The sequence below is a fragment of the Crocodylus siamensis genome, chromosome 3, assembly GCF_052110815.1.
Source record: "Crocodylus siamensis isolate JL-2025a chromosome 3, ASM5211081v1, whole genome shotgun sequence".
In the NCBI taxonomy this organism is placed as follows: domain Eukaryota; kingdom Metazoa; phylum Chordata; order Crocodylia; family Crocodylidae; genus Crocodylus; species Crocodylus siamensis.
The window spans coordinates 9,180,934-9,199,220 of record NC_143397.1 but is presented as its reverse complement, the minus strand read 5'-3'; the positions used below and the strand labels follow the sequence as shown (position 1 = coordinate 9,199,220).

The 18,287-nt window shown below is 41.3% G+C and overlaps 1 protein-coding gene across 2 annotated transcripts in view; it reads left to right on the top strand.

The window, feature by feature from the left end:
* Positions 1-298: 298 nt before the first annotated feature.
* RIT2 (Ras like without CAAX 2) overlaps positions 299-18,287 on the top strand; it is a 296,848-nt gene continuing 278,859 nt past the window's right edge. For both annotated transcript variants that reach the window (XM_090037160.1, XM_090037159.1), the window contains exon 1: positions 299-539. In XM_090037160.1, the coding sequence (XP_089893286.1) occupies positions 437-539 (103 nt within the window). In that variant the 5' untranslated portion in view covers positions 299-436. The remainder of the gene's footprint in view (positions 540-18,287) is intronic.

Genomic DNA, 18,287 nt, shown 5'->3' with positions numbered 1-18,287 from the left:
TTAACACAATCATTCTGCACTGACTCACAGGCTGCAAAATTAAGAGAGATGAGTCTCTTGGGGGATTTTTTGGGTTTTTTGTATCGTTTCCAGAGGCTCAACTTAGTGCAATTCCAAAGGTTCAGCAACACCCAGAGGTACCAGGGCTCTCGAGCCTCGCAAAACTGCTTGTGTCCAGGAAGAGAAGCACAGGGAGAACGATACAGAGATGGGAGGGGGCAGAGAAAGATTTTTATTGGAAGCTGTTAAAGTGGTTGCTATGAGACCTTCTCCTGCTAACACACAGGAACAGCAGCGAGTGTGAGGCTGATAAAACGTACCTCTCGTGTTATACCTTTCTTTTTCTGCGCTCTCTTTTATAGTTGCGTAAGATCAGAGCAAGCACCTGTCAGTTGCTTTTTCTTCCCTCTTCCTCTCCTCTGCTCCCTTGTGCAAAATGGAGCTAGAAAATGAAACGATCAGCACCTCCAGCAATTCATCAGGAGGCTCCAGGGAGTACAAGGTGGTGATGCTGGGAGCAGGGGGAGTTGGCAAAAGCGGTAAGTTTTGAGTTGCAGCATTTGGGGGAGAAGGGGTGAACTGGAGTGCAAACTTCTCAGAACAAGAATGGGCGGATATGAGGCTCCCCCCTTCCTTCTGCTTGAGTTGGCTTGAATAAAAAGGAGTCAAAATTAATGACTGGGGCAATGAGTCAGCTTAATTTTGCTATGGGGGAAAGAAAAAAAAAAAAGACGCTTCTTTTAGATCAGCCTGTTCTCTCTATACTTCAGGCACTGAAGTGTCTGTTAGCTTGCTGCTCAGTTCTCAAAGTGGTAATGCCACTATGATACTTTTTAAGGGGTACCAGGATGTTGTGCAAGGTGGGTGTAGCTTATTGTCCTGTGAATCCTCCTTCCTAGTTAAGACTTGTGAAAGACCACATGGGAAACTAGCTTCAAAGTCAGCTCCACAGTGTAAAGTGAGGAGTGTGCCCAGAGTTACTAGACTTACACATCTCTTCTCTGGACTTCTTAACTATGTGGTGTCATGGCTCAGCCGGTGGCCCTCATCTCCCATCTGGAAAGTTATAGGATGCATGCTTGAGTCTCACTCCCGGCAATAAGGCTGCTCTGCAGTATGTTTTAATATTGCTGTCCAGTTTTGGCAAGCTTTGCTATTGTCTAGCAGTGGCATCTCCTCAGCAGAGTCATTATTTTTCCCTGGACAAAGTTTTATTTTTCGCAGATATTATCATCTTTTGATTTATTCTTCCTGACACTAACAATCCCTGATCTTAAAATGACTTTGCTGAGCATGCAGTGTCTGTCTGGGTAGCCAGTATATTGAACCCTGCACAACAGGAATATAATTGCATCAACAGGAAATTACAATAAAATGGTGATATGGTTTTATACAGCCTCAGCTCCAAATGAGCGCAGGATAAGTTTAGGACAGGCAAGATAAATAGGCTGTGAAACTAAACTGTACTGCTAATATAGAACAGCCCTGCTTTGTTTTCCAGCTATACAGCGAGAGTGCTGTGAACAACCACCGTTTAAGTAAAGGAGTCTCATGGTTCTGCATATCCATATTCTTTATTCTAGCGTTCAGTTTGTCTTCAGTTTTAGGGCCTCCTCCATTGCCTAAAAGACATGTTCCTCATCAGTATGTGTAACTGAGTAAATAACACTGTTTGCACTTAATTCATACTGAAAATTCACTGCTCTTCTCTGCATGAAAATCGGTGGGGCAGGGGAAGAGGGGAACAAAACAGGTTACCTGCACTCATTTGCTCCCTGTAATTCTGAACTCACTTTTGTATTACAAGCCAGGTCTCAGTAAAGCACGTTTCTGATGCAACTTCCAGCATGATCTGTTTTGCTTAGAGTATCCAAAAGGTGGCAGTAATTTTTTTCCCCGTTCTGTCTTTGCAAACATCTTTAATTTAAAAGAAAGGTTCTCCATGAAGAATGACACTTCAAAGCAGTGATGTTTATGTTGTTATATTCATAATGGAGTTGGATCAGGAGGAAATAATTTTGGATCCAGTTTATAGAAACTTCAAAGGATTAATCACGTCTCTTTAGAGAAGGATCTGAAGGATCAGATGCCTACATGAATCTTGCTCCAAATTATTCAAATCGTCTTGGCCTGGAAATTAGAGTGGTGATTTTGTGAGAACAAGGCTTCTTTAGTATCTTGACATTTCCTGATCCAGCCCTGGCAGGAAACAAACAGTGTAAATTAATTTAATGGCCATTTTCCTGTGCCTTCTTCACAGTGACTCTGGCCAGTTACGACAAGTAACTTCTTTGCCTTCAAAGGAACAAATCATAGCAGAAGTTATTGTACAATAGGAATATTATAGTCCATGAATGATTGCTTGTCAACCTTCAGGTGAAGTCCAGGGAAGTCCTTATTGCATGCACAATATATGTTTACATTATAATTACCTCCCTGATACAAGCCACACATATATTGGCTACAACACATATATTGAGTCTCTATGTCTCAATAGTCCGGCTTGGTTTGATTTGAAAACTATTCAAAGGCTTACAGAGATCATTCATGTAGTATAAAACCAGTGGGTGTGTCTACATGTTCAATTAATTTGAAGTAATTAACTAGATCCAGAGTAAAACTACTTCAGGTGCATGGTCTACATGTGCACCTGGGATAGCAGCGATTTGAGCTGCGGCAGAACAGTTTAAGGCAGGGCTGCTCCTGCCCTGCTCTGCCCCAGGCTCTGGGAGGTGGCATCGGGGAGCAGAGGGGCTGGCTGGGGTATAAGGGTGCTGAAAGTGCAGAGCCCTGTGGGTAGGTGGTAGGCAGGAGCAGGGCCCACTGCTGCCTGGACTGACAGGGCACAACTTTCGCCCAGGGTCAGTATCTACATGTGGGTTTAATCACAGTTAATTACTCCACAGCAAGACAGTACTATCCCCAGTACTACCTTACAGTGGTGTTAATTAGTTTGCTGTGGCCTAATAACATCACACACACAGATGTTGACACTTCACTCTGTAGCTAATGCAACTGCACTGGAGATGTCTCAAAAGAACTTAGGTGGTTCTAGGTTTCTATTGCATTTGTCCAAGGAAATAAATGACTCAAGCTACAACTGTGAGAAAGGATAAGTAGAGATGGTAAAAAAAAACTGACACTGAATTGATTGAGTCGTTGTAGGTTAGTCTAAGCCATTTTGATTCTGGAAATGCAGCCACATGCCTGCAGGGGTCTAGCGCCGAAGTCTGGGGGCACTAGAGCATGCCTCCCTACTGGCTGGAGCAGATGGCTTGGGCCAACTGCCCACCCTGTGAGGAAGGGGCTTGTGGGGGAGGTGCAAAGCATCCTGGGATATTGGGGAACTTGAATTTGGAGGGGATCTGGGACAGAAGTTCAGTAACCTGATTTAACCTAAATCAGTTAAGTCTGATACTACATCCATCCAGGTTTATCTTAAACTGGTTTGGGCCATTTTGAAAACATTTATGTGCACTGAACTTCCATTGTGTTACAGATTTTCTCATCACCTAGACTGGTTTGTGTGTAATTTCTGTCCCTAACCAAAGAGTACTGCCAGACTTGCAGGCACAGAATATATTAGAAACTAAGTAAAACTATACCTGCATTGGCATTAGCAGATTCCACAGAATGTAACTTTAGATTCACATGTGTAGATTCAACAAATTCACATATCTTACAGTTTCCAACTGAATTTTGCAAAGCCAAACTGTTTTAGTTTTTATATTAACTGCAACAAGCTTAATTATTGAAATGATCTTTACCATCACAAAACTGATTGGTTATAGTTTCAGGGCCAAGGTATCTTTATATCTATACCCATCTAACAACATTAATGACAGTAGTATAACTGAAACCAGAATTTTAATAAAAACCATGACAAATATCTAAAATAAAATACTAGAATGTATTAAAATATACCTCATCTCAGAATATAAACCAAGTTTTCGATTAAGTCTAGGAACAGTTGTGAACTAACTTAAGACATTGATTTCTTTTTAAAATCATGAGATGCTTGTTTTTAACCAAAAGGGAGAAACAAGTGAAAGTAAGGTCATGAATTTTTCAAATATTGAACCTCAAAGTTAGATATAGGATTGCATGAACCCATATATTTCAATACCTAAATTATAACTTACATACTGACCTCTGTGAAGATTGTTATAAATGTCAGGGGGACAAAACGAGGCCAGAAGTCAACTGAAAATTGAGTTGTTATCAATAAAACTGACAGATTCCCTCTGAAAAATCTTGTTATTCAGAAGGATGAACCATAAAAAGGAACCACAAACCTGTGGTTTTTCAGTACTGGGTAAAGTCATGGTAGGGATTTTAAAACAACCACCTCACTGTGGTTTTAGTTGCAGATTACAACATAAAAATATCAAGGATTTCTTCAGTTCTGGTTTGATTGTTGTTGATGTGTCATTTTCCCCAACCCCATATGAGATTTTGTTTAATATGAAATCATGGAGAAGTAGAACTGGAAGGGACCTCATTTATTCCAACCCCTTGCCCGTAGGACAGAATCATCCCTCTTCAAACCATCCCATACAAATACATTGTCCAACCTCTTTGCAACACTAAACAGTCAGCCTGACCCAACACAAGACATAACACCCTAATCTGCCACTGCTAAAGCAGGGTGACCACATGGCCCGTGTCATCCTGCTGCAAAGACTGTTAAAAATATGTTCAAGATATCCCAAGAAGAGGGCTATGCCCCCTGCTACAAAGGAAAGCAAAAATCCCTACAGTCCATACTAGTCTGACTATGGGGTAAAACTCTTTCCCGATCCCAAATATGACAAGCAGCTAGTATCTCAATAATGGCACCATTCAGTGGAGAAAAAAAATAGTCTTACAGAAATACCTATTTTCACTATAAATTTTAAGGCATGCAAGTTCACACAAGTGCACGGTGATCGGACCCAATGATCCCTAAGGTCCCTTCCAGCCCTTAACAACTAAGAAACTATGAAAACTTACTCCTTGCTAAAATCATGGTATATCACATCCACAGCTCTCCCCACATCCACAGAGCCAATCATCTTATCATAGGAGGAAAATCGGTTCATCAGGCATGACTTCTGAATCTATGCTGGCTGTTCCTGATCATCTCATTCTGCCCTGGGTAGCTTGAGGACCTTCTCCATGATCCTTCCAAGTATTGAGGTCAGGCTGACTGGTCTGTAGTTCCCTGGACACTCCTTCTTCCCATTCTTCTTAATGATGGGCACTGCATTTATCCTTTTCCAGTCATCTAGGTCCTCGCCCAGATTGTCAAGGGGAAAGTCAATGGTTCGGCAAGTACCACAGCTAATTCCTTCAGTACCCTAGGATATGTCTTAGACTTGAAAGTTTCTGTCTTCTCCAAGTAATCCCTAACTTGTTCTTGTACTCATCTAGCCTGCCTGTCTCCTTCCTATCTTTGCCACCACCTATACTTAGTCACCTGGCAGCTGCCCCTATTTGTGAAGACTGAAGTAAAGACATTAAATATGTAAGCCTTCTCTTCATTATCCATAACTAGATTGCCTTCTGCATTCTGTAAGAGCCCCATGGTTTCTGTAGTATTCCTCTTACTTTTGACACCCAGATTGAAGATAAGTCTTTAGCCAAATGACACTACCTACCCGACTTGGTTTAAAGATGTATTTTTATGCAGGTAAAAAAAAAACCCAGCCAAACAAAAGACTCTCTAAAATCCTGAGGCCATTCATTTTATGCTTAATTTTAGCAACTCTAATTATACTAATAACAATAATTAATTACAACACACCCTGTAAAAGATTAGCAATAATTAGCTGAGTAAAGCTTAGTAAAAAGAACAAGCAAATTGAGATACCCTAATATGTGAATTAAAAAACAAAAACCCCCCTCTGCCTCAAGAGGGATGCTATTATCAATAGGTTGCTTTATATACGACTCAATTTTTTCCATGCCTTAACCATAGTTACACCTGACAGATAGGATGAAGATGAGTATCTGTGTTCCCTCTAGTACCAGCTAGAAAAAAAAAGAAAAGAAAAGTCATTGGAGGTGAAAAGTACTGGTCAGAACACCTCAGAGCTGGAATAACAGAACGGTGCAGCAGAAGAAATATGAACATCCTTCCTTACGATCCACAGCTAGGATCAAACCTAAGGAATCACAACTAGGATCAAAACTGGAGCTGTTAAAAAACTTCCCCTCAAATATTTTGTTGATGGAAAATTACTTTCTTCTCTTGGAGGAAAGATTTCCCCCTGATGTTCACGGCGGATATGGGAGTGAATAACTAAACATTTGGTAGGCGTGATTAAGCAAAAATCACATATATTGTTCTGGCAAAAAAATACTTATTTTAAGCTTCCAGCTAAAAACCAGGGGAAAAAATACATGTAGGCAGAGAACAGGTGCTAGAAATACGCTCACGAGGCCATAAGGCTGGAAGTGGCGTGTTGGGTCACTCACCTCTACAAGAAACATCATTATAAAACCCTTTTCAGACCCTAAAATGAATTTGGTTTTTTTTCTGTCCCCACTATTCCTGTTGGAAGGGTATTGCAAGACCTCATCATTGTCATGGTTAACAACAGTTTGATTTCCAATCTGTTTATTTACAACCACTATATACCCATTGCCCTTTAGTCTAAATTGATTTCCTTGTTCTCTGAGCCAAGATTTGTGAATTTGAGAATCTTACCCAGTAACTCCAGTTTCATATCTGCCCTTCAAATATACTGCATCTAATTAATCCCTAGTGTAACTCTTAGGAATGTGTATTTACTAGACTAGTGCTACACTAAGTACATGTGATATCCATTGTGCACAATGCAACACTTTTTCTGAACAACCTACCCTGTACGCAATACAGCACAACATTATATATAATCCAAAGGGCAGTCTTTCACTGTTATCAATAGAAAAGAAGAATTTAGACTTCACAGATCATAATGCAATGTCACAGAGGCTTTTTAGTATATTGAACAATAGTAGGTATCTGCTTATGGCAGTGATTGGGACTTCTCTGTCTGGAAAGCAACTACCCTTTTGTGGGTGCTATTAAGACTAATTACATGCATGACATAATAAAATACATATAGAACCATGTTATATCAATCCATGACATTTTTTTCTGTCCTCCTTTTCTTACCCGCCAGATCCTACCTTCTTTGGGAAAGGTCTGGGAGGACAGAATAACCTCGTTAGCACAGTGAGCCATCCAGTTTGAATACTACAAGTGACAAGTCATTTTGCTAGGTACTTAATGGTTAGACTACAAAAAAAAACAAAGACATTGGGTATTGCTGAAGGCCACTGCAATAAGAGAAACCCAAAGGGTACACCTATGACCCAAGTGAAGATATAACTTAAGTTCTTTTGTCAGGCTACCCATATCATGTGGTACAGCTCACAGGCAAGAGTAGATTTTATTGCGCTCTTATTTTCCTTCCTGTATAGGGAGGTGATATGCAGAAAAAGGTTGCAATCTGCTTCCCTGTTCTTCAGCCAAGTGGACCAGAGGGTGTTAAGATGAACTATGCCTGGGATTATACTGATTCCTTGCCCACTAGAGCAAGAGAGGGAATAGGGATAACAATGTCACAATCTGGTTCCTGGTCTGCTCTTGCCTAATCACAACTGTTCCCTGCCTCTTGGTCATGCTAATGGTAAAGCCACAAAGGACCACAGTTGACCTAGAGTGAAAACACATGGGTGAGATTTTTGCACCTGTGTTCATGTTGAATACTACCTTCCTGGTCAAGTGACAGCGGGGAAGACGTTGGGTGGCTCGGCACAGCTCAGTGTGAATTTGGGTGGTAAACTGTGGCCCCTTGAGTACCTATTCATGCTGCAGGTTGCAATTCCTGGTACCTAGCCATGTCTCTTGATTTCTGAAGTTCCTTTTAATAAGACATTTTGCAATTACCTTTGCACCGTTTCTACTGTTGCTTCACAAACTCCCCAGTTTTATAGCTGGAGTGAAAATCCAGCCACCCACATATACCTTAATAAATAGATACATCTGCATCCCTCAGAAAATAAAGTGTTCTCTATCCACTCTGCTTGTGAAAGGCAGCATAGATTCTAAGGCCAGTAGGGATTATTAGATCATCAAGTCTGTCTTCCTGTATATCCCAGGCGATTAAATTCAGATGTATACCCCTATATTAAGCCCAATGATTTCAGTTCAACTGATGTATTTCAGTTCCCAGGCAACTAAACTACAATGTGCCACCGGCAGAGAACAGGAGAGGCCAAGGTGACACCAATGCCTGAGGCCCCCACAGTGGCAGAGAATTGATTAGCTGAGAGATGCAAAGATGATCTCAGCAAACAAACTATACTCTGTGCTGCAAAACACGAGAAATAAAAGGTCATTGCCAATCTGACTTGGGAGAGGGGGGAAATTTCTTCCCTACCTCCCATTAGTTAATATGTGTTGCCCTGAACATGTGAACAACACTGCTAGACAGGTATCTAAGAGGACTCTCTGCATTGCTCTCTTTGGTATCTCATTACCAGCTGTGGACATTGCTTGATGCTTCAGATGAAGATGTGCATGGGTGGGGGGGTGGAGGGGATGGAAGAAATGGAAGGAAGAAAAATCTCTCTTGACCCTCTTAGGCAATCAGCTGAATCCTGTAGCACAAGATCTGGTTATAGGCACTGACCTGTTGAAAAGATTCAAATGTTATTGCCACTTTGAGCGCAATGTTGGTGAGCCTGTTCTTTCAAGTTCTCAAGAAGGAAGGGAATGAATAGATGCATACATATTTCAAGCCAAAAAGGACCTTCATACCCATCCAACTCAAACATCTTGTTCACTCAAATGGTACATTGTTTTGTTTCCAGACACTAGATTAGAGAATCTCTTTAAAAAGGTACCCAATGTGGTCTTAAACAACCTAAGTTCCGGTGAACTGAGTGCTCCTGTTGCAGCATAACTTCCTCACTTACTAAACTGTATCTGGTTATATTTTAGCAAGATGGAAACTCTCTCATCTCCCTTCCCACCCCCAAGTCATCTCTCAACCTTGTCTTCAGTAAAGAGAATAAATTGAGCTCCGTAAGTTTTCTATTCATATGGCCCATTCTGTGACCTTCCTTTGCACCCTTGCCAGTACTTCCACATCTTTCCAGTACTCAAACACAGTACATTATTCGAGTAGCAGTTTTATCAGTGTTGGCTAGAGAGCCATGATCACTTCTCTGCTCCTATCTGATACTCTCCTTTTTGTACCTCCAAAAATCCCATATGCTGTTTTTTGCCAGAGCAGTGGGAGATAGCTCAGTGTTAAGGCAGCTAATGACAGTGACCTTTATGTTTCTCTAGATGTCTTATTTGACATCCTGGTTTAATCTGGATCAAAACAGGAACAGCACAGTCATGTACACATTGCCTTTCTAAGCTGCTTCTTCTCCAGTCGGTGGCCAGCAAAAGCCCAAAGCCTGACAGGGTTGTCCCCGGAATGAACGTCCGTGGCCATACAGATGTACAATGTTACTACATTTAATCCGTAACACTACAGAGGGACCTGAACTGGGGCAGGTAGATATGTCAGTACGATCCCGGGACAAAATATTTTCTCTTGGGATTTGTGACATTTGTCTCTAGTTTATGAGTCCTGTTTTCCCTATGGTTTCCTGTTCGTAGTTCTATTACCTCGCATTTGGCTGCATTAAAAAGCATTTGTTGGACTGTGACCATCTGACCAGATGATTCATGTCATTTTGTAACTTTAACATGGACTCCTCACATTTGTCCTTAACACATTTGTTTTCTACCAGGCAGGATCAAGTACAACCTTTCTTTTTTTTCTTTTTTTTTTTTTTAATTTGGACAGACCTCATGGTGAGAATGATGCATCTCAGGCATGGGAGTTTAAGCATTTAATTATTTCAGGAGTTCACGCAATTCAGTGACTGGAGGACAGAAGGATTCAATTAGCAATTCTGTGTGTGCATTTAATATGACGGTTTCTGAATGGAAAATACCAATTGGCTTCTGAGAACACTATATGCAGTTCTGGTCCCATTATTACCAGAACATTATGAGAAATAGAAAATAGCTCAGAGAAGTGAATAAAAGGAGTAGAGAGTTTGATTTATATTGACAGATGACTGTAAGACATACATGTCTTCAGTCTGGTTAAAAAGTCTGGGCCTTGTTTCTCCTCTTTGGTACTTAAAGTGTGCATAAAACATTGGTTTATAGTTATAGAGACTTGTATAAGCTGGGCATGGCAATCAATAATACACGAAGGGCACGTTTCCATGAAAGCGCATGTGTGGGGCACTTGTTTCCTCTAGGACAAATAGCAGTGGCACAAATATGAACATGACCCAGCATGCTTGCTCTGGCACATGGCAAAGGGAGCTGGGGGGTATGGGAGGCTGGGGCCAGCACCTGGGTTGGCCCCAGCAGCTTTACCTGGGATCCTGGGGGCCTTCTGTGGTAGCAGCAGCACCGAGCTAGCCACTTGGAGCCTGATTCGCAGCCAGAGCATGACTCTGCCCAGCTAGGATCTGGTTTCTGGCATCTCTCAAAATACATACTGCTATTATTTGTGCTGCACTGCTTTTTTTAAGCCACTTTTGTTTTTGTTTGTTTTACACCAGGATGCCCTTGTGTCAACCCCCCCCCGCCACACACACACACTATGCTGCAAAATAGTAGTGTGGCTCATGGGCATATGTGCACTACATGCAGTTTGCAGTGCCTCAGATTGCTTTGAGGTGCTACAAACAACATGTGTGCACTCATGGGGACATGCCCATAGGGTATAAAAACCAAAGGGAACACTTCCTGCAGGAAATGAGGAAGGGGAAAATTCAGAAGAAATGAGATGACATGATTAAAGGCAGGAACTTGTATTAATGTATAAGGCACCAACTTGGTGTGGTAGCTATCCATAAAAATCTGCTAGCTGGAGACTGATCAGATTGAGGAATGTCTCCCAAAGGAACTGGGTTGTAGAAGCCCATCCCTTGAATTACTTCCAAGTGAGCCAATCAGCACACTGGAAAGGTACAGTGGCGCCCAATCACATTTTAATTTACCACTATTGGATCACGTTGTGATGTGACTACAGCTCACCAGTGGATTGCCTCTAGAGCTTAACGTCACACACATGCTAATTCCAAGACAGTTTCATCGTACGTAGTCATACTTCTAGAGAGATGATGTTGCTTTGGTTTTCCTTCCAGTCTTCAATAGTGCTTGTTCAACAGAACTATTCCTTTCCACAGCTGGATTTTCTGCTCAGCAACCTGAGTCAAACTACCAAAAAAAACCCGCTCCCAAAACAGAAGCATTTTACTGCTCTGCATGCTCAAATAAAGGAACAAAGAAGGTTTCATGAGCGTGGTCAGACGCTCTCCGCTATAAACAATCTGTGAGGCAGCCACAGGGACTGTGCTTTCCATTCCAACCGGGTCCTGCTGCTGAGCCAAACCATCTGCAGCGCGTGGCACATGTTGGCTGCTGTAGTTTGGATGAGAGGGAATTCATTAGAGAGACCTTTCGAAGCACAAATTAGGAAAGAACAGGTTTTCTTTACTGCTGCTTTCATCTACACTCCTTCTATGCTTTCTATTCTATTTCCCTCTGTTCCTGCACTAATCTATTTCAACTTTGAATTTCTCCATTGACTTTAATTAAGCTTCCTTTATGCCTGCAAGCATGGCAAGGTTTATTCTTTTCTTTTTTTCCCCCCCTCTTCAATATAGAGAGACGCTAGAGAACTCATCATGTTTGCACAAATCTACTGACAGGTACTGCATGCCTTCAAAGCACTACTCAGAGCCTCAGCTGCGTGGCTCTTACCGTCTTTGGAAGACTGATTGCTGGAAGCTAGGACAATTAACTAATAATATATAAGACCGTGGATCAGATCTCAGTGGACCTACACAAGACAAGAAGCTGGCTAAAATGCTTCATTTCACAGCTGGTGTTCTACTTGCATAAGCGGAAGAGGTAATAGGAGCAAAATCTCTGGAATTGCTGCACTGGGATTGTGATGTCTACCTGTAGCCCCTACCCCTGATTTTCTGCCCAAAATTCAAGTTGCTTTTTCATAATGGTCACATTAGGAAAGGGCACATTTTGCACTCCTCAAGCAAAGTAAGAAAAAAAGGTGAAGCCTAATGCACATATATTTTAATCAAGGTATATGGAATCCCACCCACTGCCAAGTTTCTGATTTGTACAGGGTTTAATTACAGTCAGCTGGCACAATGTTGCATATGCTTTCCCTAAGTCTTTGCTGGTAGTGAGGTCTTGAGTAATGTCATATCATCTAACTTAATTCTTCACAATTCTGTTCACATTCAATGCAGCTTTATAATGCCAGCATCTCATTTTCTACTGTGTTTGCTCCGTGCAAAGTGACAACTAACAAAAAGAACATTATAATTTGAGTTGAAAAGGAGACTGTCCCAGCCACCAGCGGAGGGTTTGGGATTGAGAGTGTGCCAGGGGTAGAAAGGTAGGAAAGGTTTATTGACTTAGTAAAAACATGACTACGCATACTATACTAAGACAGAAAACAACAGGTGATAAAAATTCACGTTGGCAACTTATCAGCAGTCCCCTCTGATGCCTGATATACGACATTTCTCTTCTGCAAAGCTCAGTGAAGTCAGGTGTCCCTGATTGGTGCTGTCCAAGGGGTACCGGGATGGACCCTGGTATTCAGTCCTTGGACTCCGAGATCTATGGGCCCACTGATCCAGGCCAGCAGTTAATCTTAAATCAGGAACTTCTTTTATAGAGCTGCATCTTCCTTCAAATGATTTCTGGATGTGCCAGCCAATTTATAGCTTCTGAGCTATGCTGATAACTTACAGCCATCCAGATTCTCTCTACTACAAGTACTGCTATTGTTCAGTCCTGAGAATACAAGCCTTGCCTTCTTTTGATAAGGTTAATTTTAACTATGCCACAGAGCCTACTTCAAGGCTTTGTTAAATTTACTAGGCCTTACCACATACAAGGCCTTATTAATCTTTGACTTTAATTAGGCTCTTGGCAACAACATATAGCTTAATATCTGAACAAATGACAGAAAAACACCTGGTCTCATCTTCATAGAGTCTTCATCAAGCACCTTTATCACACAGACATAATTTTCAGCTGTCACAGAGTCATTTCAAATGATCCAGCAAATCTAATCTAGTAGATATAGATTCTTTAGAGGCTTTTTATTGCTGTCTTGGAACTTGGATAAATTTTGCGAACAGTATTCTGAACTGAGTATGCTACTGGTCCAATCTTGGCATCTTGATAGGAAACTTCCTTTACTGTTTGCAGAATAATGAAGCAGATGTTCAGATATGACCTCACAATGCTCAACTAGAAGACAACAAATAATTTGACAGAAACTGAACTCTTACAACTCAGTACCCCATTGACTTAGAGTTATGCCAGTTTAAACCATTTAAGGTGCTGACTTAGTCTTTTCCCTTTCATTCATTCCCCTTTCCTCCCTTTCCCATACTCTTAATCCCTTTAGTAAATTGGTTTACTAAAAATGAGAGGTGGTTACACATGTTAGCCTGCAGTCAGGCAGAAGGTAGGCCAGAGTGCCACCTTAGAGACTAGCTAGTTCAGAAAGGCACCAGCTTTTGTAGGCAACAGCCTATTTGACATTTGAGGTAGGTTGCTGCCTATGAAATCTCATGCCTCTCTAAAGTAGTTCAGGTGCCACTTCGCCGTACCTCCTGTCTGTTTAACAGATGTGCATCTTCTCTGTCTGCCTGCTTTGCATGGATTAACTAAAACAACGTTTCAGTCACTTTCTATGCGACTAAGATGCTTCCTCTATGGAGGTGGATATATTGTTCCAATAAGTCTAACAGAGTTTGACTTGGCTTAGTGCCTTGGTTTTAACCAAGCAGGAAATCTGTGCCATGAACCTTTTTACAAAACAACCAGTTCCAAACAACTCCTTCAACACCCTTGAAAAATTGAGCTCCCTGCAGAAGTCAATCCTCATCTGAGGAGCAAGAAGAGATAAAAAGTAAAATATAACACAAGATGGGAATGGCAAAGTGTATGAATGACAAACCAAGATGGGCAAGAGACAGGACAGTGGGAGAGCTTGGTGTATAGAAAGAACAAAAGAAAGCATGGTAAGGAGGAATGTAATATGATAGGAAGGAGTATGGAGGAAAAAAAGACTGAAAAAATGAGTAAAAAGGCCTCTCCCCCAGGCCAGAAGAGCAGAGTAAAAGTGTGAACCTCTCTCTTTATCCTTTTTTTCCCCCCGTTACCAAGTGCCCAGTCTCTCATCATTTATTTAAATTGCACTCATCCATAAACTAAACAGCCACCAGTCTATTAAAATAGAAGAAATGGCTGCAAGAAGAGCTATAAAAATAAATTGCTAGTGACCATCAACATTTAAAAACTACACATTTCCCTAAGTTATATTCAAAACAAGATTTATTTAAGTATAAAATAACTAAAGCACATTTTCATCTATTTAATGAAAAATTGTTGTTAAAAATCTCAGTGCATTATTCAAGGATGAATTATTGAAAGCTCTGCCAAACCCAGTAAGATAACCACTTTCCACTGATTGACAGTGACAATAGATTACAAGAATTGAATATTTGGTGATTGAATGCCTTTCATTCCTCAATGCCATCTACTTAAAAAAGATTATGGATCAAACCAGTTGGCGATGTTAGAGTATTTGTTTCTAAAGCATGACCGTCCCTACTGGTTGAATCTCAGTATTTTAAGTTTTTTAAGTATTAATTTCAAGTAGGGATCCTCCACAACTGTAAAGTGGTATATAGTGTAGGTGAAGCCAATGCAATTATGCCCATTGGCATCAACTGAGAGTCTTGCCCTTTTCTCTATAATTGGTAGACAATAGATATACCAGGACCCCTGCCGTGGAAACTTGTGTAAAATTGTATCCCCTGCACATGTCTGAGGGCAATAAGTCCTAGCTAGTCTTGCTCCAAGCATGGCCTACCCCTCTGATCCTATAGGAATGCTATAAACCCAAAATGCATTGATGAGTCTACTCCAGAGCCATCCCCAGGTTCACTCTTAAGTATGTGAGATAACTGAAGTCTCAAGAGCAGATGCAAAGGGGCATCTGGAAGCATCTTCATTAGCATATTTCCACATCTGGAACATGACAGCGTGAACATAGGTGCAGCATGCTTGGAAATAGCTCAGCCAGGACATGCCGGCCACAATGTAGAGGCATCCAAAAGGCCTGTACTCCCAAATGAAGTCAAGGACTGTTGAATAACTTATTAGGATGGTGAAAGAAAGGGTTGTTTTCCTAGCCTCTGCTATTAATATATGTATCATGAATTGTACGTGAAGTGCAAGTGATGGTGGAAGGGAGAGGAGATTGGGTGATGGTATACTTTACTATGATACCTGAAACACTCAAGTGGTGAACAGGGGCAATGGTATCCATAAAGGCATAAATGGCTATGAACATGTCCAAGAGGTTTGAGGTGTTCAAAGCAATAGCTAAATAGATCACGAGCGATTTGTTTTCTTTTTAGAATATAGAGTGACGCAAAATCATGACATCCTCCTGGGTAAAATCACTGGCATTTGCTGCTAATGTTCACCCTTTCCATTCCATGCATTTTACTTTTAAGCACATAGAAGAATTTATGAGGATTGTGGTGGATGTAAAAAGCCACTTGCTTATTTTAGCTGAATGCATGACATATGGTATTTTAAATTTTCCTTTTTATAATTCCCATAAACCCCTTTAACTATATTGCTTGTTAATAAAATTATGTTATTAGAAACGTGTGGTATTTGGAGGACTTTGAAAATGCCTAATATGCAACATTTTCCAAAAAATTATTCTCACTTGAAAAGGTCTGTTTTTACTTTAGGTGTTTTTGTTTTTTAAATTTAGATATTTAAATTTGAGAGGGCATTATGACAGCGTTATCATCTTGCAATGTTCACTGTAATGAGACCTTTTGTTTACACATCCATCTATATTTAATGGGCTAACTAGGTGCATGTTTTTAAGTTTTGTTTTCATGGCACAAACAAAATAGCTGTAGATATGGTGAGACTTGTGTGTTCCCCTGCATCTTGGGAGTCGTGTCTCTTCAGCTCAGTGATTACAGACAACATTGCAGATTAAAAATGTGTAGCTGGAGATAGAGTGGGAGAGTGGCTTGTATTCTGCTCTGCCTCATGCATCACAAAAATCTGGCAGCTAAGCGCTGATCTCAGAATCCTAGTTTGCCCTTAACAATGGAGCGGAAAGAATACAGCTCAATTTTTGGATGCTATCCTGGATCCCAAGAACTGGAAGATAGAAAATAAAGCTTTCCTCAGAATAAGCACATCTGATAAGGAAGCCATTGAGTAAGTGGGTGGGTATATATACTGGTAACACTACTATAGTCCTCTCCAGGGCTTAGGAATGACTGAATTACAGATAATCAAAGACCTGAACAGAAGTATAGGAGAGTTACCAGGGCTTGTTCGGGGGGGGGGGGGGGGGGAGGGGGTCTAAGGCCTGATCCAAAGCCAATGAAGTTTTAGGGAGTCTTTGTGCTGAGAAGTTCAGTAAGTTCCACACCCCAGTAATGATATTACTAATGAATGCCAGGAAGTGATCTGCACCACTTAGCTAGTGTCCCTAGTCTCTGTAGTGGCAGTGAAGGTGTCCTTAAAGATCTCCTCCTACAAGAAGCTGGTGAAACCTCTGTTCCCACTAAGGTCTGGGGGGGATGCCATAGTCTTAGCGACCCTCCCTTTCCCTGCTAGTTCAATGTCATGACCATTCTCTGTACCATTTGCTGACCCTGCTGGAGTCCTGGTAGATCCAAAAGGATTAGTACCTTTCCAGGCCATCCTTCTGGAAAGAAGCTGGTAGAGCAGCATATTGCACATAGGCCCCCGTGTGGCGATTCTGGTAGTCAAGCGTCCCCCCCTTGCTACCGCTGCAGATGCCTTCTGCACCGTGGCTTTAAAGATTAGTAAGAGTGCAGAGCATTCGGTCCTGTTGCTCATTTATAGCTTGCTGCCTCTGAGCTAGTCTCCATCACCTACTCAAATCAGCATCCACAGAAGACCACAGGTGTGGCAGGGGCATGGGTCAGCAGCAATGTCCAAGGGCTCCCTAACTGATATATGGGGCACACTAGTAGCAGGAGGATGCTAAAACTACCTACAGGCTGCAGCTGCCGCATCACCAGGATACTGGCTGGAACGATCAACACTCAGGTGGTGTTTGCAGAGTCTGGGACAGTTTTGGCCTGCTTTGGATTCTTGGCAGCTCTTTAGATCTGCTGTGCAGCAATGGGCAGCCAATTCACTATTGTGCTTCCCAGAAATTGTTAGCATACATACTTCTTCTGTAACAGTCATTTACTGGTGTCATTTTTACCTGATACAAATGAGCTCCACTAGCCATCCACTCCTGCTGATTTGAAACAGCTGAGAATAATCCCTTCTCATTCTATGAGTTTCCTTTGACAGCTATAAATACCCCAACCCAGCTTGTTCCAGCCACTGTTTTATCTGGTGTAAAACAGTGCAAATATTCTTATGAAGGTGGCACCTGCATTCGTCTGGTTACACCAGCTATGACATCTCCACATAGAAATTTGGTATTTTTCCATGCAGAATCTGGACATCTGCATGTACAAACGTTTCCAGTTGTTGCATGTCTGGGGTGCTATGAAAAGTTTGTGAAAATTAGTAGTGCAGCCCCCTGGCTGAAGCTAGGGATTTTGTTTCTTGATTTTTATTTGAATGCATAAATAAGATTGATTAATGATGTCTTCATTTAGTTTTAAATAAAAAAAATGAAGTCGGAAATTGCTTTAGCTGCATGACGTGATACAATCAGATTTATATAAGCCACTGAGCTGTCAGCTGAAGCATGTGCAGGTAGAAAGCTGAATGCCATTGAGTGATTCATTTATAGATATTAATCTCTATATTAAAACTTTCCTGTGTGAACTCTCCTATTTTCAAAGCCTGAAAAATGGAGCCATTATGCACCTGGCTATCACCTCCAGAACTGCCCTTCCCATCCCCTTGAAGCCTGATCCACTTTCCCCAAGTTGTATATTGTACATCATGTATATGGCATCATGTATATTCTCTCAGAAGGTAGCATAGTCCAAGGAAGATGAGACTTGAGAAGCTTCCCAGATCTGGTATAGACACTAGAGCTTGTTTTACTAGTGCATTGCTGTATGATCTCAAGCAGCAAAAAATTCACCTCTGCCTCTACTTTCCCACCTGCATAATGGGAATAAGGATAATTACTCTGTTTCAA